The sequence below is a fragment of the Haematobia irritans genome, chromosome 4 (assembly GCF_050003625.1).
Source record: "Haematobia irritans isolate KBUSLIRL chromosome 4, ASM5000362v1, whole genome shotgun sequence".
NCBI lineage: Eukaryota > Metazoa > Arthropoda > Insecta > Diptera > Muscidae > Haematobia > Haematobia irritans.
The window spans coordinates 153,923,883-153,938,872 of record NC_134400.1 but is presented as its reverse complement, the minus strand read 5'-3'; the positions used below and the strand labels follow the sequence as shown (position 1 = coordinate 153,938,872).

At 35.1% G+C, this 14,990-nt stretch overlaps 1 protein-coding gene across 6 annotated transcripts in view; it reads left to right on the top strand.

Annotated features, from left to right (window-relative positions):
* Nucleotides 1-14,990, top strand: part of Fhos (Formin homology 2 domain containing) — a 420,893-nt gene that overhangs the window by 393,558 nt on the left and 12,345 nt on the right. For 3 of the 6 annotated variants that reach the window (XM_075303336.1, XM_075303340.1, XM_075303341.1), the window contains 6 exons: nucleotides 884-1,099; nucleotides 1,216-1,338; nucleotides 1,395-1,550; nucleotides 1,614-1,933; nucleotides 3,757-3,996; nucleotides 4,066-4,292. In XM_075303336.1, the coding sequence (XP_075159451.1) occupies nucleotides 884-1,099; nucleotides 1,216-1,338; nucleotides 1,395-1,550; nucleotides 1,614-1,933; nucleotides 3,757-3,996; nucleotides 4,066-4,292 (1,282 nt within the window). Of the gene's footprint in view, nucleotides 1-881; nucleotides 1,100-1,215; nucleotides 1,339-1,394; nucleotides 1,551-1,613; nucleotides 1,934-3,756; nucleotides 3,997-4,065; nucleotides 4,293-6,117; nucleotides 7,823-14,990 lie in introns of all 6 variants that reach the window. The other 3 variants (XM_075303339.1, XM_075303338.1, XR_012721172.1) reach the window with 2 other exon arrangements.

Here is a 14,990-nt window from a genome sequence, read left to right as displayed (position 1 = left end):
TTTATGTCTAAGAAATTTTGTCAAAATATAGTTTCTATATAAAATTTTATCAAAAATTTATTTCTTTAGAAAATTTTTTCAAAATTTTATTTCTATATAAAATTTTGTCGAAAATTGATTTCTGTAGAAAATTTTGTCAAAATGTTATTTCTATAGGAAATTTATGAACCGTTTCATAGTTGGAGAGGAATATTTTGTAAAATCTACCAAACAGTAAAAAATCTTCCATTTTTGGTAGACTCGTGTTCATAATTGTATATAGCCCCCATATAAAGCGACCCCTTTACTTCAATTCTGGCTCTATAATTACAACACAAAAGTTCATATCGGTTCGTAATTATTTCTTCCCTATATAACATATACCGGTCAAGAACTGAATATATACGTATTTCATCGACCTTTTTTTGTCTACTATCTTTTAAGATTTACCACAGATTTTTTGTCTACTATCTTTTAAGATTTACCACAGTGTTGTATTCTACTTTGTGATACCTCTAGGATGGTAATAATATCAGGCATATCTGCTATGATTTAAAATATTATCCATATGTGTATATTGCCTAGTTTTCTTAAACACGGACAAATTACCCAAATTTTAAGATTAAAACTTAGAATCGCAAAGAAACACCCTTCACAGTTATAATAATACTACTAAAATGCGTAAATTTACTAATTAAAAAGGTATGGTTTAGGGTATGATTTAGTCGTCTTTCTATTGTACTCACTTGTTTTTCATTGATAGAATAGTGAATCTAATATGGTACATAAAACACTGACATCTGGTGTTGGTTTTAATATACACATGGTTATTTTAGGTTGGATCACGAGACAATATCACAGTGATCTTTAATAATTCCAAAAATGTTATCATCATTATTTGCAGAAACAACAAGAGATGAATAAAAGCAAAGAAGTCATAGTACTCGATCATAAAAGATCGAATGCCATTAACATAGCCATGACCAAATTGCCACCACCTAGAGCCATAAAAGCAGCAATTTTGAAAATGGATGCAACCGTTGTTACCCGGGAAGGCATTGATAAACTAATGAATATGTTACCAACCGAAGAGGAGAAGGGTAAAATTCAAGAAGCACAGGTAAGATGATTGTTTAGTGAGTAAGTTTACCGATACGATCTCAACTCTATGTAGACTTTTTTATTCGAATAATAAATGAATTGAACGAAATATGTTTTGTTTTATTTTCATTTTAGATGGCTAATCCTGAATTACCTTTAGGTAGTGCAGAGCAGTTCTTACTGACATTGGCTTCTATATCTGAATTGGCAGCTAGATTAAGATTATGGGCATTCCGTTTAGATTTTGATAATAGTGAGGTAAGTATTGAAAATATTTTGAAAATCTCCATATTCCATCCATTTTCCTTTTGCAGAAAGAAATTGCTGAACCTTTGATGGACCTAAAACATGGCATAGAAATCTTACGAAATAATCGTACATTCAAATGTATTTTATCCACTTTGTTATCGGTGGGCATATTTTTGAATGGTGCCCCCGTCAAAGGTTTCCAAATCGAGTATTTAGCTAAGGTAAGGTAACTAACTAAAATATTTGTTAATGAATACTGATCTCTCTTTCTCTCCGTCGATTAGGTTCCCGAAGTCAAGGATACTGTACACAAACATTCTCTACTTCATCATTTGTGTCACATTGTTATGGAATCGGGTATGGAAACAACCGATTTGTATTCAGAAATTGGTCCCATAACTCGTGCTTCAAAGGCTGACTTCAATGAATTGGCTTATAATCTCTCCCAATTGGAGAATGAATGTAAAGCATCATGGGATCGTCTCAAGTTGATGTGTAAACATGATTGTCCGCCTCAATTGCAACAAAAATTGGTTGACTTTTTGGCCGATTGTGCAGAGAGAATTATAATTTTGCAAATTGTCCATAGGAGGGTAATGAATAGGTAAGTGTGAGAGTATTTCATTCTATTCATATAGTATTTCATTCTATTCGATAGTATTATGGTACCGATAGATATAGTTGATGGGGTTTCTCTTGGTAGATGATGAATTTGATTAGCGACTATGATTATTTGTATGCGAGTAGTGAGATATTCGGATATTGTATTTGGTTGAAATTAGTAATGCAAGAATGACAACAGAAGGCGTAGTAGGGGATATATGCTTCAGACAATACTGAAACTCGATCCATAGTTTTCATACTTAGTATGTGTTATTTGCTCGGATTGAAGACAACACAGTTTTTTTGGTTCTTAATATGTCAAGTGTCGCGCCCACAAAACAGCATTTGTGAACAGCTGCTCCAAAGGCAACAAAGCTTAGCTTTTTTAGCACTGGCGATGAAAAGTGTAGTCACTGCGATGATCCCAAGAGAATACAAATCAAATGGTTACCACGGTCACGCCTCAACATCGACTGTATAGCCGAATTTCTATGTAACGATGCTAATGTTGTGTATTTGGTGGGACATCTGCACACAAAGAAAAAAAACGTTTGGGAACACATGTCGCAAACTTATTTGGAAGGACTCCAATGGGAAGTCCTATCCCACTCCCCGTGTGAGGGTTAGACATTGTTTCTTTTGATTACCACTTGTTCCCATCGACAACGCATGACCTCTCTCATCTGCATTTTCGTTCTTATGAGAATGCCAAAAATTGAGGTTATTCGTGAATGGATTCTAGTTTGTAGCGATGAACAATACTGCGATTAATCACTCTGCTACAATTTGGAACAAACTCTGAAGCATTTTAAAAAATTTCGCATTTTTAATTTGCACTCCCAATATAACTTCTACTGAAAGCAACCAAAGAGACTCTTTGAAGTAACGCCTTGATTAGTGTAGTTATTTAGGTTAGGTATAGTGGCAGCCCATAATTTCAGATGAACTAGTATTGATGAGAACAACCCATTCCATGTTTGGCTGAATGACAAAGGACCTATTTTTATAGCTGATTCCGAATGGAGTTTCACTTTGCGATGAAGTCACATAGAGAAGCTCTCAAAAATGTCACCAGCATTATCAAGAGTGAAAAATCTATCGTTGAAAAATGTTTGGTGTTTTGTCGAAACAGGGAATGAACCCATGACTCTTTGTATGCAAGGTATGCTAACCAGTGCACCACGGTGGCATGGACGCTTGATCTCGCTCTTTAGGAAATATATATCAAACCTGGAGTTCCTTATTGCCGGTGCGAACAATCTGTTTTCTTTAAAGAGTATCTTGATCTCCAGATGACCCGTGGGAGTGCTGCGGAGACGTCTCGTCGCGCTGCATAGAATAAACCGGTATACCGGTAATTTGTCTTATAGGTGGTCAACAAGGTTTATTTATCCGTACCTCAACTGCTACCGGCAAGTGACTTGGGGATCTACTTAGGAGGTTCACAGAACAAAAGCACAAGAATCTTGGGATAGTTTGTAATGCTAGTTATTACGCTAATAAAAGTCTGCTGTGAATGTAGAACAGTATGACCAGATAGATAATTACACATTGGCAGATGTCCTTAACTTATAGTTTTACACTGCGTAGCTTCCATAAATTCTACGTACAATGGGCGCCCGAACTCATTCATGATTTGAGCTTGAGCTTTTCCTTGGAACTCCCCATATGAGTCGTTTATATTATTCGCAAGGGACTACTAAATGCTGTGGTTAACAGCCTCCATATGTAGTTACGTCACGATATTTTGTCCAAATCCTTAATGATCTTAATTGGAACCCTCATAAAATACCGCATGATTACTAATTTCCTCTTTTGTTTCAGATATCGTAAATTCCTCTTGTGGCTGGGTGTACCACAACATAGTGTTGCTGATTCTCGACCCAATGAGTTCTGCCGCATTCTCTCCGAGTTTGCTTTGGAATATCGTACCACTCGTGAAAGAGTTCAACAACAAATCGAAAAGAAAGCCAATCATCGTGAAAGGAATAAGACAAGGGGAAAACTAATCGTTGATATAGCCAAATTCAAGACCAAAGAAGATAAACAAGATGCTGAGTTGAAGTAATATTTTCCTAGTCAAAAATACCTAAGAATCAATATCAGATATTAACGTATTCTATTTTTACACAGAGAACTTTTGGGTACACCAAGTACGGATAGTGCCGATGGTACCTTAACATGGCGCCGTCGTCGCGCTGAAAATCTAAGATCTCCCCAAATGCGTCAGAGTGAAGAGAATTTCACTGACGGGGATGATGAGATATTAGAGTCATTGGTTAAGACTGCAACGAAGGCTCCAGGAAATAGAACTACACCAAGAGAGCGGAAACGCACGCGTCACGCTGATAGAAAGTCATGTAAGTCGATTTGAATTTTTCCAATATTGGTTAGTATGAGTCCATTCCCAGAAATTGTAAATATTTAAAATGTAAGGATTAATACCGGGAAAAGGTAATTAGGCTGATAGGAACTTAACTATCAAACTGATGGGAGTATGAACTGAAATGGGAATCACAATTAATTGGAATGTAATAGCATAACCATCTTAGGTCCCCTTGTCAAATGACTAAACACACGGGAATCGTGTGGTATCACAATGGACTGAATAGTTTAAGTGGGCCTAATATAATGTACTGCAACTATAGCTAACCTAACATAGGAGGCTGTATTCCCAGGCCCCATCATTGCGAAAACGGCTTTGTGCTGCTTACACATCGCATAGATACATTTTCGCACAGATAGAATCTAGGTCTCGGCATCAAAGTGTAATGAGGTGCAAATATGTCGTAACCCTGAAGCATCTAGTGGACAACTGTAACCGATCAATCTATTGTCTTATAAAAAGGAAACGAGGAAACTGTTTACACGCAATAAGTGTGGTAGCAACTCACGAAATGAAAGCCGTATTCACACACAAACAACCTTTAAAGACCCATGCTCACACACGTTTTACGACACCTCAATTTACCCACGACAAATTCACGAGACTCATGATATTTTCAAATGAGCTTGCATATGGCAATAATTACATTTTGATCTGGAAATTGTATTACCGAACCGAAAAATCAGATCTTACTCTCGGTAAGCGGCGTTTTGTCTAATAGCTAAAGCCACTCCACTGGTATATACTAGTGACGTTCAAAGAAATGACGATTCACCTGATGAGATCATTCTGCATGCTACGAAAAAGGTATTGACATATCCGTCAAACATCTGCAATGTAGCTTAGGTTGAAAAGAGAATTCAGGTTCACACTAAAAATTTATCCAGGCGATGATGGTCGTGTCTAACATTTCGAGACATATCCCTGATTTTGGCCGCACTGTAAGTTTTGTTCTGTTCGATACTGCAGCTTTTTAATGTGATCGATACAACATTTATCGATTATTTAGTTATCGCCGATAAATCTAAGCGTTTGGTCACACTTTAACACGGACATTTTCAGTTAATTGACTTCTTGTTTTCCCTTATTCCTGCTTGGCACCACACACTTATGATTCCCATCCTGCCGTATTCCGAGTATTGGTTGATCATTATTTAGAATTCTAATATGATTCTCGATCGAACCGTAATGTCCGCTATTGCATTTTTATTTTCAACATTCCTTTACGACACGCATTTCTGCCTTCGGGTTTGTGGTCCCGTAACCGTATCTCGGTGTCAGGTTCTTCCACATACACGCCCAGTCTCGAACTCTAACTCATCTTTGGTCCATCGTTGTAGCAGTTATTTCCCTCTGGTATCTGTTCTAGCGTACCATTCGCCTAGAAACGTCTTACAAGAGTCAGTATGAATTCATGGATTGTTACCGCATCCGCCATTACACCGACTATCACCCCTATTATTCTTTGATGGTTCGTCATATTTTGTATTTTCGTCCATTCTCAAAATATTTTCAATCGCCATGGCGACTTCGCTTCGATCTGAAACTCTATAGGTCTCAAGCCCAGTATCTTCTCCAAGGCTCTGGTTGACGTGGTCTTCATTGTCACAGTTATCCTAAGACAACATGTCTGGTAAAAACATTTTCATTGTAATAAAGTATAAAAACACGGTTGAAATTATTAACTGTAACATAATTTCACTTTTGTCGTATGCGTTCGAACATTTTTGGGAATGGCCTTATATTTATAATTTTACCTATACTTTCCTTATTTTATTTATTCGAGTATATTTCTTTAGGTTTTTGTTTTGATAATATACACGATGAACACGAACATTATTAGTTTAAATCAATTATGTTTTGATTTTTGTTAACAAAATATTCGTATTTCCAATGTTTTGCTGAGTGTAAAGTGTTGTTTGTTTATTCCCATTGTGTAAGTCGGCCTTAATCGATTTTTTGTAATATTGAAATAATGCCTGCCTAAAGTAGGCAACGTATTTTTGAAGACAATTCATATCACATGAAATGTGAATCGAAGCATACTTTTAGGGTTCAAAGTGAAATTCTCATCAAATTCACTGATATTCATAGTAGAGGTGTGCACGTGAGTAATAGTTTACTCACGCTAACGCACATTCACGACTGAAAAATCATACTCACGCACGATATTTTTTGGTAGGACTCACGCACACTCACGAAAAGAAAATTTGTACTTACGCACACTCACGCACGAATACGTCGTGAATCACGAAAAATATCGTGACTCATGAAAAATATCGTGACTCACGAATAATTTTATGATTAATTTACCTTACCGAAGTGTCTGAAAACATGAACATTATTAAAATCGAGAGTGTTATTAAACTCTTAATATCCCAGGTGTCACTAGAATTGTAATTGAATTTAACTCTTAAGCGTTTTATGTTGGTGAGCAGGAATATTTTCGTGAGTGTAATATGTTATTCACGTACACTCACGAAGATATTATTTTCGTCACGCTCACGCACGACATTTTGGTTTGTCAATCACGCTCACGCACACTCACGCTGTTGTCATGAGCGTGACTCACGAATCACGTAGATTTTCGTGAGTCACGACAATTTCGTGTCACGTGCACACCTCTAATTCATAGACCTTTCATTCGCCTCGAGACGGGTGATTTGTTAAAATTAATTTCTTCGATGTTCGGTAGTAAATCACAATATATGAAACCGTGACAAATTATCGACTCTTTTCGATTTCCAGTTAAGGGTGGTTACTAAAATCGAGTTTAGCCGCTAAATCAAAAATTTAAAAAGATACACTTGTAAAGGCAGTTTGAAATTATATCGGTATTTTTTTTTTTATCAAGAGAATAGTTGAAAACAACAATTGAAGAAATTCATTTTCTTAATTAAGAAATTTTTCAGAAACAAAATAAATTAATATCGGTCTTAAGCTCATTATATTTTATATATATATCATCTTGAATTTCGCTAAATATAAATTTTGAATTAAAACTCACTCACTCTATATAGATTTAATGTATCGTTGTTGTAGTTTCTTTGTAATAATGTGATATTTTTTTTTTATTTTTCCATACAAAACATATTCATCTATCACAATGTCATTGGTTTCATCACTTATCAACCACTGGATGCTAATCGGTTTTGTGTTGGATATGTGTATGTGTGTGTGTGCGCCTGTATCTATTGTAATTTTTAATTCATTGTTCCTTTTGTCCAATTTCATAACACCATTCCATTCTTTCTATCAATCATCGTCAATCACTGTTCATGAAAAAAACACAACATACCACATACCTACACTCTGTCCAATATTACACAAAACTCTACATGCTATATCGTGTTCACTTTCCTCACGTTTTGAAACCAATTGGAAAATTCATTTCAATGAAGTGAAGCGTTCACGTACCCGCGAAGGATTTACACTTGAAAGAATAGCCACCAAAGCGTAGATTCTTTTTTCCCCAACCCAGCGAATTTGAATTTTGGCTAAATGGTTTGTGATATTCCGTTTTTTTTTTTATTTCGTTTCAATAGTTCCCATTTTGTTTGAGTTTGATTTCTCTTTTTTAATTATTTTTTACCGTTTGCAAATTGATTTTGAAATTTGCACCCAAACCTATTTTGTTATTTTATTACTAAAACTTTGCATGTAGTTTTCCAATTTATGATTTTTTTATAACCATATATATGTATTAACAAAAATATTTGTATTCTTTAAGCAGTTTACATTTAATATTGCATTTTTTTTAAATACTAACATTTGTTAAATACTAATTTTATGTCATCACTTAAATTGATGATACATTTTATTAATTAATCACATGATTGCGACTTTATCATACTACTTCCACAATATTTTCCTAATAAGTTCAACACAGAGAATGAAGCCGACCCATTTTTGTTGACGGCGGCTGACGCTAAATTTTTGGCTCCGGCGGCGGTGGCTTAACGGCTAAACCGATATAAATATGTCTATTCGGCGGCGGACAATTATCCATTATAAAATCAATTTGAAGTTATTCGAATGGTAATGAGAATCTTCCAATCAAATTTACACTTCATTCAAATTTTCTGAGCTAAATTTTTTTGCGAAATTATTATAGCAGTTTGAAATTGATTGATGGTGGGTGAAAGGTTCAAAATTTTTAAACCGATATTTTAATTAATTGGCGGCTAAATTTGAGTCGAGATGAGTCGACATATTCGGCGGCGCGACTTGGCGGCTTCATTCTCTGCTTCAACATACGAGTATATTCATAGAACATTTGCTCATATTAAAATTCAACGTTATGAACGGTCATGTTCATCTAGCTCTTTTAGGTTTTAACTGTCAGCAAAAAATATATTAACGATATTTTTGACGCGGGTTAATTTAAACTGAAAAATATTTATAAATTAAGTACCTAACTGATATGTGACTATATGGGCTGGATTGTACACAGAAAAAAAAAAATTATCAAAATATTTACAATTAAAAAGTTTATGGAGGTTGAAAATACAATCAATTAAAAAAATGTTTGATACAATTTTCAATCAAATTAAAAAATAAAATCAATTAAGAAAACGATAGAAAATATTTACATTTTTTATAAAAATTAAATAAAACAAGTAAGTAAAGTCTAAAGTCGGGCGGGGCCAACTATATTATACCCTTCACCATTATGTAGACCAAAATTCGTGTTACCATATCTGATTTATATCTGAAACGATTTGGATACAATTTTGTGTTCTTCTACAAAATCGCCAGAATTAAAAATTAAATCGGCTAATACCCTGGGATACAACACAATGTCAGTAAAAAACAAGTAAGGAAAGTCTAAAGTCGGGCGGGGCCGACTATGTTATACCCTGCACCACTTTGTAGATCTAAATTTTCGATACGATATCACACCCGTCAAATGTGTTGGGTGCTATATATAAAGGTTTGTCCCAAATACATACATTTAAATATCACTCGATCTGGACAGAATTTGATAGACTTCTACATATATTATAGACTCAAAATTTAGGTCGGCTAATGCACTTTAAATCTGAAGCAATTTTAAGGAAACTTCGCAAAAGTTTTTTTATGATTATCGCTCGATATATATGTATTTGATGATAAGGAAAATTACAGTCCTTTCTACAAGTTTTCGACTAAGCAGAGGCGATTTTAAAAGGGATTTTAAAGGGAAATGTTGGTATTTTGACCATTTTTGCCGAAATCTAAATCTGAACCGATTTCAACCAAATTGGGCACGCATAGCTACAATGCTAATTCTACTCCCTGTGCAAAATTTCAACTAAATCGGAGTAAAAAATTGGCCTCTGTGGTCATATGAGTGTAAATCGGGCGAAAGCTATATATGGGAGCTATATATAAATCTGAACCGATTTCAATCAAATTTGGCACGCATACCTACAATGCTAAATCTACTCGCTGTGCAAAATTTCAACCAAATTGGGCAAAAACTCTGGCTATTAGAACCATATTAGTCCATATCGGGCGAAAGATATATATGGGAGCTATATCTAAATCTGAACCGATTTCAATCAAATTTTGCACACTTAACTGCACTACTAATTGTACTCCTAGTGTAAAATTTCAAACAAATAGAGCCAAAACTCTGGCTTCTAGGACCATATTAGTCCATATCGGGCGAAAGATATATATGGGAGCTATATCTAAATCTGAATCGATTTCAACCAAATTTGGCACGCATAGCTACAATGCTAAATCTACTCCCTGTGCAAAATTTCAACCAAATTGGGCCAAAAGTCTGGCTTTTAGGACCATATTAGTCCATATCGGGCGAAAGATATATATGGGAGCTATATCTAAATCTGAACCGATTTCAATCAAATTTTGCACACTTGACTATACGACTAAGTGTTTGTACAAAATTTCAAGCAAATCGGTATCACACTCTGGCTGCTGGGTCCATATTAGTGCATATCGGGCGATAGATATATATGGGAGCTATATCTAAATCTGAACCGATTTATTCCAAATTTAATAGGGTTCTATTCTGTCCCAAATTAGGAACATGTGCCAAATTTGAAGGCGATTGGACCTAAATTGCGACCTAGACTTTGATCACAAAAATGTGTTCACAGACAGACGGACGGACAGACGGACATGGTTATATCGACTCAGGGACCCACCCTGAGCATTATTGCCAAAGACACCATGTGTCTATCTCGTCTCCTTCTACCCTGTTCCACAGTGTGGCGCAGGGTATAACAAGTAAGCAAAGTCTAAAGTCGGGCGGGGGCGACTTATTATACCCTTCACCACTATGTAGGCCAAAATTTGTGTTACCATCTCAACTACTTCACTACATGGAAGCTATATAAAGGAGACAATTTTTTTACTTCTACAAAATCTCTAGAATTAAAATTTAAATCGGCTAACGCTATCCAGTTAATTGGAGCAAACTTCCATTGAAAATGGGTCTAAAATGTGTAACAGTCTACCATATTTGCCCAACTCTGGTGTACGTATATATGGGAGCTATATATAATCTGAACCGATTTTGACTAAATTTGACATGTATAATTAGAATAATAATTCTGCTATCTATGCGAAATTTCACGTAAATGGGAGTATAACTTTGGCCCCCCTGGTCATATGAGTGCAAATCGGACGGAAGATATATATGGGAGCCATATCTGAATCTGAACCGATTTCAACCAAATTTGGCACAATTACCGATACTACTAAACGTACTCCTTGTGCGAAATTTGAAGCAAATCACGGCAAAACAATGGATTTTGAGGCCATATAAGTTCAAATCGGACGAAAGATATATATGGGAGCTATATCTAAATCTGAATCGATTTTGACCATATTTGGCCCATACAATAGTATCGTTAAAAGTACCGCTTGTGTAAAATTTGAAGTAAGTCAGGGCAAAACTCTGGCTTTTGAGACCATATAAGTCCAAATCGGGCGAAAGATATATATGTGACCTATACCTATTTTAAATTTTAAGCAAATCAGGGCAAAACTCTAGTTTTTGAGGCCATATAAGTTCAAATCGGACGAAATATATATATGGGAGCTATATATAAATCTGAACCGATTTGGCTGATATTTTGCATATCTTACGAAAGCCCCAACAAAATTTGGCTGTCCGAAATTTTGAGAAAAAACGTTGATATATATGTCAATTATGACCAGATCGGGGATAAATATATATGACAGCTATATCTAAATCTGAACCGATCAATAGCGATTGTCTTTGAGCCAATGTAAAACTCTGTGCCAAATTTAAGGACGATCGGACTTAAACTGCGAGCTGAACTTTGCACACAAAATTACATATACAGACAGACGGACATCGCTAAAGCGACTTAGAATTTAATTCTAAGACGATCGGTATACTAAACGATGGGTCTCAGACTTTTCCTTCTTGGCGTTACATACAAATGCACAAACTTTTTATACCCTGTACCACAGTAGTGGTGAAGGGTATAAAAATCTAAGTTATGAACAATTAATTAATTTTTAATTAAATAAAAAATATATTTCCAATTAAAAGAATAATTGAAAATTTTATTCGGAATAATTAGTTTCTTTGGTTGAACTCAAATCTAAAGAAATCTCCAACTTTAATTATTAGCGAAAAATTATTACGAAAGTATAAACTCTTGTAAAATTACAAGAAAAATATATTATCTGAAAGAAAAACAATTATAAATAAATAAACAATAATATAATAAATAATTGATAACCTCAATTAAGAAAATGAATTAATTTTTTTCAACCAAAATCAATTAAATTTTTAATTGAACCCGTCAACAAGTTAATTGAAAGTGCCACAAGAATATTTTTTTTTTAATCAAGTTATTTTTTATACCCTCCATCATAGGATGGGGGTATATTAACTTTGTCATTCCGTTTGTAACACATCGAAATATTGCTCTAAGACCCCATAAAGTATATATATTCTGGGTCGTGGTGAAATTCTGAGTCGATCTAAGCATGTCCGTCCGTCCGTCCGTCCTTCCGTCTGTTGAAATCACGCTAACTTCCGAACGAAACCAGCTATCGACTTAAAACTTGGCACAAGTAGTTGTTATCGATGTAGGTCGGATGGTATTGAAAATGGGCCATATCGGTCCACTTTTACGTATAGCCCCCATATAAAGGGACCCTCAGATTTGGCTTGTGGAGCCTCTAACAGATGCATATTTCATCCGATCCGGCTGAAATTTGGTATATGGTGTTGGTATATGGTCTCTAACAACCATGCAACAATTGGTCCACATCGGTCCATAATTATATATAGCCCCCATATAAACCGATCCCCAGATTTGGCTTGTGGAGCCTCTAAGAGAAGCATATTTCATCCGATCCGGCTGAAATTTGGTACATGATATTGGTATATGGTCTCTAACAATCGTGCAAAAATTGGTCCACATCGGTCCATAATTATATATAGCCCCCGTATAAACCGATCCCCAGATTTGGCTTGTGGAGCCTCTAAGAGAAGCATATTTCATCCGATCCGGCTGAAATTTGGTACATGGTGTTGGTAGATGGTCTCTAACAATCGTGCAAAAATTGGTCCACATCGGTCTATAATTATATATAGCCCCCATATAAACCGATCCCCAGATTTGGCTTGTGGAGCCTCTAAGAGAAGCATATTTCATCCGATCCGGCTGAAATTTGGTACATGGTGTTGGTAGATGGTCTCTAACAATCATGCAAAAATTGGTGCACATCGGTCCATAATTATATATAGCCCCCATATAAACCGATCCCCAGATTTGTCTTGCGGAGCCTCAAAGAGAAGCAAATTTCATCCGATCCGGCTGAAATTTGGTACATGATGTTGCTATATGGTCTCTAATAACCATGCAAAAATTGGTCCACAGCGGTCCAGAATTATATATGGACCCCATATAAACCGATCTCCAGATTTGGCTTGCGAAGCCCCAAAGAGAAGCAAATTGCATCCGATCCGGCTGAAATTTGGTACTTGGTATTGTTATATGGTCTCTAATAACCATGCAAAAATTGGTCCACATCGGTTCATAATTATATATAGCCCCCATATAAGCCGATCCCCAGATTTGACTTGCGAAGTCTCCAAGAGAAGCAAATTTCATCCAATCCGGTTGTAATTTTGCACATGGTGTTAGTATATGATCTTTAACAACCGTGCCAGAATTGGTCCATATCGGTCCATAATTATATATAGCCCCCATATAAAACGTTCTCCAGATTTGACCTCCGGAGCCTCTTGGAGGAGCAAAATTCATGCGATCCGGTTCAAATTAGGAACGTGGTGTTAGTATATGGTCGCTAACAACCATACAACAATTGGTCCAATCACTCAAAAATTGGTCCATATCGGTTCATAACCATGGTTGCCACTAGAGCCAAAATTAATCTACCAAAATTTTATTTATATAGAAAATTTTGTCAAAATTTTATTTCTATAGAAAACTTTGTCAAAATTTTATTTCTAGAGAAAATTTTGTTAAAATTTTATTCGGTTCACAATAAAATTTTCATCATTGTCAAAATTTTATTTCTATAGAAAATTTTGTTCAAATTTTATTCGGTTCATAATCATGGTTGCCACTCCAGCCAAAAATAATCTACCAAGATTTTATTTCTATAGAATATTTTGTCAAAAGTCTATTTCTATAGAAAATTTTGTTAAAATTTTATTTCTGTAGAAATTTTTATCAAAATTTTCTTTCTATAGAAAATTTTGTCAAAATTTTTATTTCTATAGAAAATTTTATTTCTATAGAAAATTTTGTTAAAATTTTATTTCTGTAGAAAATTTTGTCAAAATTTTATGTCTACTTTGTCAAACTGAATTATATACGTATTGGATCGATCTTTTTTGATTTAATATATACCACGTATGGACTTACATACAATTTAGAAGATGGTGTTAGGAGGTTTTAAGATACCTTGCCATCGGCAAGCGTTACCGCAACTTAAGTAATTCGATTGTGGATGGCCGTGTTTAGAAAAAGTTTCTACGCAATCCATGATGGAGGGTACATAAGCTTCGGCCTGGCCGAACTTACGGCCGTATATACTTGTTTATTTCTAATTAATTCTGTGATTGCCACTACAATTTTCGTTATTGAAAATTTTTCAATAAAAAATTAATTTGATCAATTTCTGGGTACACACATAAGAAATATCACAAAAATTTTTCCAATAAAATCATTTAATTAAAAATTTAATTGATTCAAAAGCTGAGTTATCAATTAACTTCGTACAAGATACACCCAGAAAAAAGTTTACTTGGATCCAAAAATGTTGACTTTGTCCTTCAGAATTCCGGGCCAAATATGCTGTTTCTTAGAATTACAATTTTTACAGGAAGCTATGTTATATAGCTTTAAATTTACACTCACGAAAGTTTACTTGGTTCCAAAGATGTGTCAAATAAGGCACATTATGTAGGCCCATATTTTGTAGCCCTATTTCTCAATTTGATTTCTGTGGACAAAGAAGACGCAAATTTTTCTTAGATAGACAGATCCCCCGAGTTGATTGTTTGGGGGAATAGATTTCATTCGATTTGTGTGAAATTTATATTCCAATGTTGTTTTGGGCCCACAAATGTTATATTCCTATCGAACCATATGGTGCGATTTCCCGATTTAAGGTCTTGTGGATCAGAACTTTTTATTAGATTTTC